The following is a 13,170-nucleotide window of genomic DNA, read 5'->3' as shown; positions in this document are numbered from 1 at the left end:
ACTCTCTCTTTCTGAAATAAATAAATAAATAATCTTATTTCAGAAATAATCTTTCTGAAATAAATAAATAAACAATCTCTTTCTGATTTAAATAAATAAATAATCTTTAGAGAACTCTTGGAACTCAATAATATGATAATATCCCAATGAGAAAAATGGGCAAAGAATTTAAATATAAGATGTAAGAATGCCTAGTAAGCACAGTGACAATATGCTCAACATCATGAATCAGTAGGAAATGCAAATTAAAACCAGAATGATACCACTTCGCACCCACTAAGGATAGCCATAAACAAAAAGACAATAGAGGCTGCAAGGATAGGGAGAAATTTTCACCATCCATTGCTGGTGGGACTGTAAAACAACAGTCTGGTCACTTTGGAAAACAATTTGGCAATTTCTGAAAAAGTTAAATATAAATTGCCATATAACTTAGCCATTCCACTCTTTGGTATAAACATGACACACAAAATGAGGCATAAAATTATATGTCTACACAGACACGCGTTTGAATGCTCATAGCAGCGTTATTCATAAAACCAAAGAGGAAACAATCTAGATGTCCATCAGCTACCGGTTGAATGATGAAAATTTGGTATATTGGTATAATAGACTATTACTCAGCAATAAAAAGGAAGTATTGTTACATGCTAAAAAATGAATGAACCTCAAAAAATTATGTGAAGCTTAAAAAAACCTCTGGACAGAAAGACCATATATTTTACGATTCCATTTATATGAAATGGACAGAACATGGATTAGTGGTTTCCTGAAGTTGGGTATGGGAATGGGGACTGACTACAGATGAACATGAGGAATATTGTAAGAGCGATAGATATGTTCTAAATTTTGATTATAGTGATACTTGCACCACTGTAAATTTGCTAACAATCTTTGAATTAAACACTTAAAATGGGTGAATTTCGTAGTATATAAATCATACCTCAATAAAAGAGTTTTAAAAAATAGACCCTCCCCTGAGAACTAGACTAGTTCTGAATTGTTTGGAAATTACTTTGTACATTCTGTGCCTAGATGACCAATATTACATTCAAGACTTGCTAATGGCATAAATTAAATGTGACTCACAGCACTAAAGATGAACCCAGCAGGCCTCAATACTCAATGTCCTAGCTGTGCCAGAAAGGAAAGGTCGAAGGTCAGGGCCATGAACCTTTCTGGCTGCCTTCCACGGAGGGAGACTGGAATGAGCTTTGTCCTGGGGTGACGCTCTACCTTGTCACTGATTAACCAGCTTTGTAGGAAGGCTGCTTCACTGACAACCTGCTCTGCCTGGAGAGTGATATCTGGCCAGGCTTTGGCAAGCAGAAAAAATGTCCACTCGCTACCACCAAGCGGCTAGTGATAGCTACCTGGAACTTCTGAAAGAGGCTACTAAGAGAGATCTGAATCTTTCTGATGAAGATGGCATGACTCCCACACTCCTGGCAGCCTACCATGGGAATCTGGAAGCCCTAGAAATAATCTGCAGCCGAGGGTGAGTTCAACCTAGTAGTTTTGATTGGAGATGGTGCTTCCGGTAGGATTTTGCAGACAACAGCAAGAGACAGGGAAGTCAATGAAAATACTTTGTCCTTTATAGACTGTGTAAATAATTGGCTTTTTAGAGAAGGGGAGAAAACTGCCTGGAGGTGCTCCTTTCACACTAACAGCTGGCACCGTGGGGATGGCTTATCCCTTATGAGCCACACAGAGAATGATTCTGAGCCCTTAAGCTTTGTTATCTGCCTTGGGGACGGGACATATATTTTAATTCTGTGCTTTTAAAAATCTTTTCCGTGAAATGTAGACGGTTGACTCTTTAAAAATGAATCACTGTTCTACTTGACTTAAAGATGTCAAACTTGATTGGAACAAATGGTGTGTTTTTTATTTTTTATTTACTTATTTGTTGTCTGTGGCGTTATGATCCCACAGCCTTTTATTAATATTCAGTCCTAACTCAAGCCCATGATGAAGTAGTTGTCTTTACAAGCTATTAAAGGGAACCTCAGCCTGTCCGAACTTGACGAGCTATTAGAGACATACACATGACCACACACCACCCTCCAAATTTCTAATGCTGGAATTAGCTAGCTCTTTTCTTCTGCTTCTTACCAGAGGGGCTAGGCAGTGTTGGCAACTGTAACCCAACACATTAAAGAAAGAAAAAAAAGAAAACGTTAATAAAGGCGCTAAGTGAGTTAATTTCAATTTCGTACATATTGATTTATATATATCTGCAATGTACCGGCCATTTTATTGGCCACTGGAGATGCTGGGATGAACAAGAGAGACACCATTCCCCTCCTCATGGTGATCAGATTTAAGAGAGGAAGACAGAAATTAAGTTATGTTTGATATAGGTTACAAAGGGGGGAAAAGGCAGCATTAAATCAGTAACACAGGCATCTATCCCAATCCAAGGAGCGTGGATAGGCTTTCCAGAGCCTTGAAGCTGGGACTTGAAAGGTGAGAAGAAGCTGGCCAGAAGATGGAAGGAAGAATGTTTCCCGCAAGTGAGAGCACTGTGCCTTCCAGACACTGAAGCGGAGCATGGCTGGGTGTGGCTTTCACGGGGTGAGGCCAGGATTTAAGGAGGAAGACCAGATCACAAGAGCCTCGGAAACTCTGCCGGGGAGTTAGTTGAACTTTGTCCCAAAGGCACAAGAAGCCATTGTCAGGTTTACTCAGGGTAGCTGACATGGTAGATTTGTGCTTACAAAACTTGCTTGGGCACCTGTATAGCAGGCACAGAAAATGTTCCGGGACATTTTAGTGGTTGAGATGAGAGACAAACTGGACGAGGGCAGTGGCCATGGGGATGAGGAAACAGGGTTGGATTTGAGTGGCAGTTTGGATGCTGAATCAATTACAGTTGACTGGATGTTGTGGTGGCTGGAGGAAGAGGAAGGTGAGGCCCCATGTTCTGTTGTGTTAAGTTTCCCTGAGGTACACAGGTTGAAAAAAATGTCTTGTACAGGTTTTCTTAGGTTCCCAAACTGACCATAGCTTAGGAGCTGTGGGAGATCAGTTTGCCAATTAGATTTAAGGGGCTTAAAAAGGGAAACAAATTACAAATTGAATTTCGATGTTAATCAATCATTGATCATTGACAGTGGCTCACGTGGTAACCATTAATATCCAATATCTGGCTTTGTTAAAAATTGTTTCTTTCTTTTCAAAATTTAAAGATGAAAAGCAGTAATTGCATATGTTATCTTACACTTGGAAGATGGCCCCAATTAACAAAATTTCATTTTGCCTATAAAGTGTACATGGATTTTTTTAGTTTTGTTTCTTTTTCTTTTTTTTTTTTTTTAAAGATTTTATTTATTTATTTGACAGACAGAAATCACAAGCAGGCAGAGAGGCAGGCAGAGAGAGAGGAAGGGAAGCAGGCTCCCTGCTGAGCAGAGAACCTGCCAAGGGGCTCGATCCCAAGACCCTGGGATCATGACCTGAGCTGAAGGCAGAGGCTTTAACCCACTGAGCCACCCAGGCGCCCCTAGTTTTGTTTCTTTTTCTAATGGAAGCAAGTGATATACCTCCCTGATTTTTTTTTTTCAAGATTTTATTTATTTATTTGACAGAGAGAGAGAGAGAGTGAGCAGGCACAAGGAAGGGGAGCCAGAGGAGGAGAAACAGGCTCCCTGCTGAGCAAGGGGCCCTATGCAGAACTCAATCCCAGGACCCCTGGATCATGACCTGAGCAGAAGTCAGATGTTTAACTAACTGAGCCACCTAAGCGCCCCTTCCTCCCTGATTCTTAGTGGAACACACACTTACTGCAAAATATTGCATTGTTATTAGAAAGACATATTTAGGGGCACATGGATGGCTCAGCTGGTTAAGTGGCTGCCTTCGGCTCATGTCATGATCCCAGGATCCTGGGGTTGAGCCCTGCATCAGGCTCCCCGCTCCGTGGAGAGCCTGCTTCTCCCTTTCCCTGCCACTGCCTACTTGGGCTTTCTCTCTCTCTCTGTCTCTGTCAAATAAATAAATAAAATCTTTAAAAAAAAAAAAAGAAGAAAGACATTTAATAAAGTAAAAATCAAACCAATTTTCACAGTCATTAACATTCTTCCAGACTTTTTCCTTTGTGAACATATGCACACAAGCCCCTTTTCCCCCCTTATAAAAGGCAATCATGTTATACAAACTATTCTAAAGCCTGATTCTAATTATTTAAGAATAGATTATGGACCATTTGAACTTTTTTTTTTTCATTTGTAACTTTAAAGAAGAAATCTACTCCACTGTTTTTTATCGACTACATGGTATTGTTTTATGGTTTCATCATAATTTATTTAATCAGTTGCTTGTTCATGACATTTAAATTGAATCCAGTCTTTTAACATATAAATAAGTCGAAATGAACATCCTTGCTTATTCATCTTTGTACAAAGGTCTAATATTTCCTTAGAATAAACTCTTAAAGGCAGAATTGTTGATTCAAGAGAGTGCTATGTTTTAAAAGCTTTTGGCACATATTGTGCCAGGAAATTTGAACCACTTTTTAATTCCTCCATCAATGTTTATTTGCTAATACTCTTGCCAAAACTGAGTATTACTATTCTTTTTAATCCTTGCTTATCTGATGGGCAGGAAAATGATAGTACATTGTTTTCATTTACATTTCTTTGATTACTAGTAAGTCCAAATATTCTTTATGTAGAAAAACCTTTATGAAAGACTGATATTTTTTTCTGAGAACAGCTTCACCAAAAAAAAAAAAAAAAAGAAAAAATCAAATTAACTCCAAAAGAAAGAATTGAAAAGGACCAGATGCTCAGAGTAAGTTAATATAAGCAAATTGCCTTTTTAGTGACAATACCATTCCAGCTTTAGAAACTAATGGGAAAGCATGAGGGGGAAACTCCTGAATTATCTTTCCAGCAGTTTCATCTATAAATCTGAAATTTTGCATTTGAAATTTTCTTAAAATGAGACCCATCTTTGGGGTCATCTCAAGGTTTTCTTCATGTTCTTCCTCCCATTTTGAAAGGTTCATTTACGTTCTCTTGAGAAAGGAAAATTTCACTACTTTACTTGTCTCAAAGCATGTAGATTTAACCTAAACTTCTTAATACCCTTAACATCCCCACCATAGCTCACTCTGCTCAGTAATTTCTTTTTTTTTTTTTTAGCATAGGATTGTCTTTTTTTTTTTTTTAAGATTTTATTTATCCATTTGACAGAGAGAGAGAGATCACAAGTAGGCAGAGAGGCAGACAGAGAGAGGGAGGGAAGCAGGCTCCCCGCTGAGCAGAGAGCCAGATGTGGGGCTCGATCCCGGGACCCTGAGATCATGACCCGAGTTGAAGGCAGAGGCTTTAACCCACTGAGCCACCCAGGCGCCCCAGTAATTTCTTTTTTAAGTTATCCAATTCAATAATAATTTCAGCAAATTTAACCAGTATGTTTTTGTTTAGGTTTATAGTACCATCTTGGATGTTTTTAACAATCCTTCTTTGATGTCTAGAGTACTTAAGGAGTCTTTTGGATATGGGTGCTTGGTTAAAATAAATAAAAAGTAAAACTATACCTTTGGGGGTGAGGCACTACGTGCCCCCCTAAGGTACACATTTGTGCTAAGGCTGGAAGAACTTTCCTTTGATCCAAAACAAATCAGGAGTACTGACCAGACCTCTTGGAAGTGACTACCCAACAGAACTGTCTTATTTAATATTTGCTTTCCTTAGATTAAATTTCATTTTCTTACCTTCCTCTTTGCCTGGATTTCTCTCGCCACCATCTCCATGCACTCTGGTCACGCTGAAATGTCCTCCTGGTCCCCCAGATATGCCATGTTTAACATCACCCATATGGGCATCTGTTCATGCTGTTCTCTGCTCAGAAGGAAGTTGCCAACGGCCAGCTTATGGGCTGGATCTAGTCCACAAATGTGTTTTATTTGGACTTCACAGTATTTTTCTTTTAAATTTGAGCCAACATCTCAAAAAAAAAAAAAAATCCTGCATGGAATTCCTGACTTCTGGCTCCGTTTGGAAAATGGAAGGTCTGGCCATATCGTGTCCGCTGGGATTCAAGGTGGCAATCAGATGCTTCTGAACGACAGCTCTCCTTTTGCATTGGAGCTTGCACTCAGCTATGACTTTTCAGAAAGAAGAAACCCAGCTCCATTCAGTTACCTGCTTGGTTTCTTTGGGTTGAGTCTGAGACTTCGGCTGGGAGATCCTACACAAAAGACAAAAAGACACAGTTGTGGCCCTCTGAGGCCTATTATCTAATTAGGGAGATTGGCACGTAAATGTTGGACAAATTAGGTAAGATTTCAAGTGTTAAAAAGTTGCAGACGCTATTACGGTGCTATTACGGAAATTTATCACATGGGTGTGAGAAAAAAAATAAATATATGAAATTAGGGATTATGAGTTTAGAGACAAGGGAAATTATAATAATTTTATTGGAGATTAACTAGGTACCAGGCACATGTCTAATGCTTTATGTTAACTTTTTCACATAACAACTCCATGAAAATTATCCTCATCCTCATCCAGAGGAGGATACTGAGTCCTATAAAAGTTCAGCTTGAAGCCCTGTAGCTGGGCAGGTAGAAAAACCGAGGTGTGTTAAGGTAAGACTGTATTGTGTTGAAGACCATTCGACTTCAAGGCAGGCCTGATCCCAAGTGTGCTGCCTGTGTCACACCAGACCAATGAATTAGGCACTCAGAGCCTTATTTTATCCCTCTGATAATTATCCTGGTCTTTATCCAAGAAGGAGATGGTGACAGTTTTGGCTGGGATGGCACTGAATGTATAGGTGCTTATAACTGAAGAGCGGGAGGAGATCAGGGGTTCCCACAGAGGAGTTATAAATCTGATCCATTAAATTACTGGACACCGGTTGGGCTGCATTAACCGGTAGGACTCTTTTCAATCTGCAGTGAGCCTATATATCACCTTGGGATCTTGTTAAACTTCAGATCCTGATTCAAGAAGTCTGGGCAGGGATCCAAGATTCCACATTTGTAGAAAACTCTTACTAATGCAAGGACCAAACTTTGAGTAGCATGGAATAGTGGAAGCATCCCAGAGCACTGAGGTGGCTGTCGCAAGGACACAGATAATCTCTCCTTTTTCCACATGCTACTCACCAAGAATGTCAAGAGGCCCTTCTCAGGCCCTCTTTCCTGACCTCCCACAGGGTCAGCCTGGGGAAAGTTTAGTGAGGTCCTGATTTGGGGGTCTAGTCTAGGGTGGGGGAAGATGACCTCTAGTCCCTGTATTATTAGAGTTCTCAGCAGGGATTTGGGCTTAAGGCCAGAGCCATAGTAACTATAAGTTACTACTAAAATTTCTGTTTGTGTCTGTTTGTAACTCACCATCTCATTGGAGGGGTGCAAGATTCCATTAGGCATTCATTCATCTCAGACATGTTTACTGAGCATTGACCAAATGCCTGTTTCTGTGCTGTCATGGGGTTTCTGACCCTCTAACAGTGCCCCTAATTCCACCCCAAACTGTTACAGAACTATTCACATAGGGGACACTGTAATTACAGGGTAGTAAGTTGGGGAATCAATGGAAATGTTCTACCCTTTATATGAATACTGGTTACAGTAGACATGGTTACCTACCCGATATTCATTCCCCTCTTTTTTGCTGGTGGGATCCCAGTTTTGTTCAGTTATTTGTTTTCCTACATGTGACTCTGGTGAGGTAACACTGTTAGAGTGAAAACCCGCTCTTACCAGCTCACGAGAGATGATTCTAAGTTTTCAGAAGTCTGAGAGTCCGTTAAAGAGTCATTACTAAAAATAAAGTATTTGAACTTAAAATTTAACAAACTGTATTTTTAAATACTCAAAACTTAACACTTCCTAATTATTTGAGTACATTTTACTATTATCTATACTCTTAAGATTTTGCATATCTATTATATCTTTATGTATGGTGGGAATAATTTATAAAGGTGTGGTACTGTACATCTCTTCCCAACTCCATGTCCAGTAATATTACATTAGTAGCTTGGATTTTTTTTTTGCATTTTTTAAAAATTTCTTTTCAGTATAACAGAATTCATTGTTTTTGCACCAAGTAGCTTGGATTTTGCCATGGTGGGTGTATTTACAACCAAAAATTGGCACGTGCTATAAATCAGAGCTTTGATCTCCCCCCTTAACAGATTGTTAAACATTTACCAGCACACCACTGGATAATCTTATCCCCAACTGCGGGGAAAGATTTTAATCGACTTAAGTTAAAAATGGTAGCTCTTTCTCTCTTCCTAGAGAAGAGAAATGGCATGTGACCCAATTGTGGACAACAAGACATGAAAGTTGCTTTTTTGGGAGAGTTCTTGGAAAGCTTTCCCTGCTTCTAAAAAGATGAAAGGTAGAGATGAGCTCTTTCTGTTTCTGGTCCAATGATGCCTAGATGTGACTTAGCTGGACTTTCAGAATGCTAAGGCAGGATTAACATTTTTATTAATATTTCTATTTTTTTGGACCTCACGTTCTAAGAAAAAACACTTTTTGTACGTATTTTTCATATTTTCTCTTCTAGAGGGGACCCCAATAGATGTGACATCTGGGGAAATACTCCTCTGCATGTTGCAGCCGCCAATGGTCATACCCACTGTGTTTCATTCCTGGTCAACTTTGGTGCTAACATCTTTGCCCTGGACAACAACTTACAGTCTCCGCTGGATGCTGCTGCCAGCAGAGAACAAAATGAATGTGTTGCTCTCCTGGATAAGGCTGCCACTGCCCAGAATATCATGAACCCCAAGAAAGTTATCAGGCTGAAGGAGCAAGCTCAGAAGAATGCTAGGAGGCAGATCAAAGAATGTGAGAAACTCCAAGAGAAGCATGAAAGTAAAATGGCTCGAAACTACAGCAAAGAGGAATCTGGGACTCTTTCCTCCTCCAAGGGCACTTTCTCCACGTCATCCCTTTCAAAGGTTTCTGCTCCCGGTACATTTGGGTCCCTGTCTAAGGGGATTAAAGACACCTTCAAGATAAAGTTCAAGAAGAACAAAGACACAGCAGAGCAGGTAGGAAAGGAGAGCAGAAGTGAGCAGAGGAATGTGATGGAAGTGTTCAGAGAAGAGGAAGAAGACAAATTCTCAGGGGATTTCCAAGACAAGCTCCAGTTCTCAGAAGAGGAGGGCAGTTGTGTGCAACATGAATCCATTCTCAACCGTCCAGGTCTAGGAAATATTGTTTTTAGAAGGAACAAACTGTCAAATGCCGAAGACATCTCAGACAGCAAGAGGGAGTTAGGGTTTAAAATGAGCAGCAAATTGCTGCAGAGACAAGGAGCAGCAGAGGCTGATGAAGCCGAGGCTGGTAGAGAGGAAGAGGACAACAGCCATGAAGACGATCTTCCTTGGGATGAGGATGAAGTGGAGTGGGAGGAAGATGTGGTTGACGCTACTCCTCTGGAAGTATTTTTGCAGTCCCATCATCTGGAAGAATTCCTTCCCATTTTCATGAGAGAGCAGATTGATCTAGAAGCTCTGTTGCTTTGCTCTGATGAGGACCTTCAGAGTATACAAATGCAGCTTGGTCCCAGGAAGAAAGTTCTTAATGCCATAAACAGAAGGAAGCAGGTGCTACAACAGCCTGGGCAACTTGTCGACACCAGCCTCTGATGGAGCGTTGGGTCCACAGGGTGAGCCTGCAGCGAAGGGTGATGCTGTGGCCCACTGGAAACACTCAGGCAACACCTCCTCTGCCCAATGCCAGACCACTGGGATTGGTTTCTAGGGTTTCAGAGATACCCTCCCAAAAAAAGAAGCCCAAACTGTACTCTGAGAAATACTCTATACCTGTGTACTCTGACCACCAGTGAACAACTCAGGGAGACCCGGGAATAAGAAAATGGTGTTTCTCTTCAACTGCCTTTTTGATATTTTTGTATATAGAAAGTGTTAAATGGATGACAGAGAAGAGAGAAACTTTCTTTACTTTTCCAACTCTGGACTTAAGAAGTATAATCTCTCATCACGCAAGTGCGGTGCATACTTTCTAATCCTCATAGCCTGGGGACTTCCAACTCCAGTTCTGTCCTTAGCTCTATGACTTTGTCTGTTGGTGGAGACTTGACTTCCTCCATTGGCCTGAGGCTTCACACCCAACTTGACTGTGTCTAACCCATCAACAGATGTTTGCATGTTTACCAGTAATGGACATGGGTCTGTAATACTCCTTCCTGGGAACAGAGATAGAGTGGCACGTAGGGAGAGTGAAGAATGAAATAGAATACTGGGTACCTTTTATATAATATGAATTGTATCTCCCCTAAATTCATATGTTGAAACCTTGAGCTCCAAATAGCTGTATTTGGAGGTAGGACATTTAAAGAGGTGATTAAGGCTAAATGATGTCATAAGGGTCATAAGGGACACAAATGGATGGTGTCCTTGTAAGAGGAAGAGACACTGGGGATGCACATGCACAGAGAAAAGGTCATGTGAGGACACAGCAAGAAGACAGCCACCTACAAGCCAAAGAGAGAGGCTTCAGGAAAAACCAAACCTTCCAACACCTAGATCTTGCACTTCCAGCCTTCAGAGATGTAAGAAAATAAATTTCTGTTGTTTAAGCCACCCAGTCTGTGGTATTTTGTTACGGCAGTCTTAGCGATCTAACACAGTGCTGAAGCAAGAGGATAAGAGTGGAGAGAAAAGAAGGATAGTGAAAAAAAGTCTGACCTCTTTGATAATTTTCCTAAAGGTAAGTGGCTTCTGAGATTTCCAAAAGGGGGAAAAAAATCTAGGTCATTTGTAGGAGAAAGCTGATGATAAAAGGAAATTTTTTTTAAAAGATTTTATTTATTTATTTGACAGAGATTACAAGTAGGCAGAGAGGCAGGCAGAGAGAGAGGGGGAAGCAGGCTCCCTGCGGAGCAGAGAGCCCGATGTGGGGCTCGATCCCAGGACCCTGAGATCATGACCTGAGCCGAAGGCAGAGGCTTAACCCACTGAGCCACTCAGATGCCCCGATAAAAGGAAATTTTACATTTTCATGCTTGTTATGTGCTTATCTTTTATTTACTGTTGTCTGTCACCATTACCACATGTCTGAATACATGTAAATTCTACAATACAAATTGGCAACAGTGCTGCCGACATTTCTGAATGGCAATCCCAAATTCAAATTGGAGCCCAACTGAATAGCTAAGCTTCCCTGGATTTTTATAGCCAGGAGTTACATCAAGTGGAATTTACCATTGATTGTGCGTGTAATATAGAAACAGCTGTTCATCTTCAGCATGGTTTCTCTCGCACATCTGTTTGGGTTGCTTCAAGAGGCACCATGGAGAGGATAAGCTTAAGGAGGATACAGATGTTTACATCTGATGAACAACTGGTTCATTCTTCCTCAATGGATTGATTCAGAAAGATTGTCAGTCATGGAATAAATATGTTGCCCTAGGGGATGATTATGTTTACAAATACCATATTTTGTTGGTCTGGAACAAATAGAGGTTGTGTTTGTTTTCAAAAAATGTGCACAAAATCGGTTGCCGTATAGAAGACACCCAGAAAAAGTTCGTTGTGTCTAAGCCTGCCAGTATCGTACCTCATTATTTTAGATGCCAGGATCCTCTCTCTACATACTCCCTAGAATCTGCCTAATGAGATCTTGGTTCCTAGGATATAGGAGAAGTAGAAGCCACCAGAGGAGTGTTGCTGTTAACAAAAAAGGTGCTTTCTAGTGGTGCTTTGTACATCATTGTCAGAAATCAAAGTAATATAGAAAGCCTGGTGATGTATTCTAGCAAATGAGAGGCAGCATGAGGTTGTACAAAGAATTTTGAGCTGGAAACCAGCATTGCTGTGCGGAGGATAGAATATCACATTATGGAAATGGAAAGATACCTCTTTGGGAGAATGAGAAAAGTCAGGCCAGTGGAAATGTTACCGGATCTTAGATTTAAAGGATTTAATTCTAAGTGCTTCGTGGGAGTTCCTCGTTTCTATTTGGAATTTTCCATGCTGTCCTACTGGAGGGGCAGCATTTGGCTCAGAAAATACAGGAAGGGGAATGTTTATTTGTCCAGTAGAACTGGAGCTCTGACCGCGACCACCCCCCTTGGCCTTCATGTCAATTTTGTGCCGAGAGAAAGGGATATGTATTTGAAGGACATGTGGATTGTAAAACATCACCTAAAAATTCCATCAAAAATTCCTGGATTAAAAAGAAGGAACCAAACATAATCCCTTTATGTTATCACAATGAATAATCATAAACCTTTGTGAGGCCAGAATGGGTGGTCAGAGTTGTATTTTTTTTTTTTCAACTGCTGAGTTTTATTTTCATGACAGTAACTCAGCTTGTAGGCTCCATTGGCTTCTCTACCATTCCCCAAACATTTCCTGTTGCTTCATCTAAAGGGTAATTACCATATCGGCAATAATCGCAAAAATTGTCTCAAAATATATGAGTGAAACAGTGAGAATTACTGCTCTAGCTCCAATACGTGCCAGGTTCCCTAACTGCTCATGCCAACTCAGTGAGGAGTGGTAGCATCTTCCTACTTTTGCTGGCCCTGCCAAGCCTCACCTTCCCTTCCTGCTTCCTGTAACTCTCCCCTCTCCTTTCTCAATGGTCCCTTCATTAAATTCTCTCCAATCACCCCTTTTGAGTGTGGCAATAATTTCCTGCTGGGACCCTGACTGTGTGTTTCTGCAACACTGAGGCATGGTACTGTAATTGTCTTTTTACAGCTCTGTTTTCCTAGACTCTGTGCTTTTGGAGATGAGGACTGTTTTTTTGTTTTTGTTTGTGTTTGTGTTTTTATTAATATATACTTGACATAAAATATTACATTAGTTTCAGGTGCACAACATAGTAATTTGACAATTATATACTTTATGAAATGTGCAACCATGATAAGTGGAGTCACCCTCTGTCACTGTACAATGTTATCACAATATTATTGACTATAGTTCCTGTGCTGTACTTTTCATCTCCATGACTTATTTTTATAACTAGAAGTTTGTACCTCTTAATTACCTTCGTGAGGACTGTTTCTTTTCTGTTGTAGCTTGGTGGCCTAGAATAGAGTTATTGTAGGAGTTCTTAAAGAAAGAACAAAAGAAGATCTCTATGAATTAAGGCACTTTAAAAAAATTTTAATTTCAGTATAGTTAATGTACAGTGTTATATTAGTTTCAGGTACACAATATTGA

The 13,170-nt window shown here is 40.3% G+C and overlaps 1 protein-coding gene across 1 annotated transcript; it reads left to right on the top strand.

Moving 5' to 3' along the window:
* Positions 1-1,304: 1,304 nt before the first annotated feature.
* Positions 1,305-10,581, top strand: ANKS4B (ankyrin repeat and sterile alpha motif domain containing 4B). Its single transcript, XM_080830650.1, has 2 exons — positions 1,305-1,498; positions 8,535-10,581. The coding sequence occupies exons 1-2, from the start codon at positions 1,335-1,337 to the stop codon at positions 9,622-9,624; spliced, it is 1,254 nt and encodes a 417-aa protein (XP_080686776.1). The 5' UTR covers positions 1,305-1,334; the 3' UTR covers positions 9,625-10,581.
* The last annotated feature ends 2,589 nt before the right edge of the window (positions 10,582-13,170 follow it).

Source organism: Martes martes, assembly GCF_963455335.1.
Source record: "Martes martes genome assembly, chromosome: 18".
Lineage (NCBI taxonomy): Eukaryota > Metazoa > Chordata > Mammalia > Carnivora > Mustelidae > Martes > Martes martes.
Note: the sequence above shows the minus strand (reverse complement) of the source record. Positions and strands in the feature narration are given on the sequence as shown.

What these genes read in the sequence shown, in the direction of transcription:
- ANKS4B (XM_080830650.1), top strand. Translation starts at nt 1,335, where the DNA reads ATGTCCACTCGCTACCACCAAGCGGCTAGTGATAGCTACCTGGAACTT. An exon ending in GAAATAATCTGCAGCCGAGG is followed by an intron (nt 1,499 to 8,534) that starts GTGAGTTCAACC and finishes TTTCTCTTCTAG; the next exon opens with AGGGGACCCCAATAGATGTG.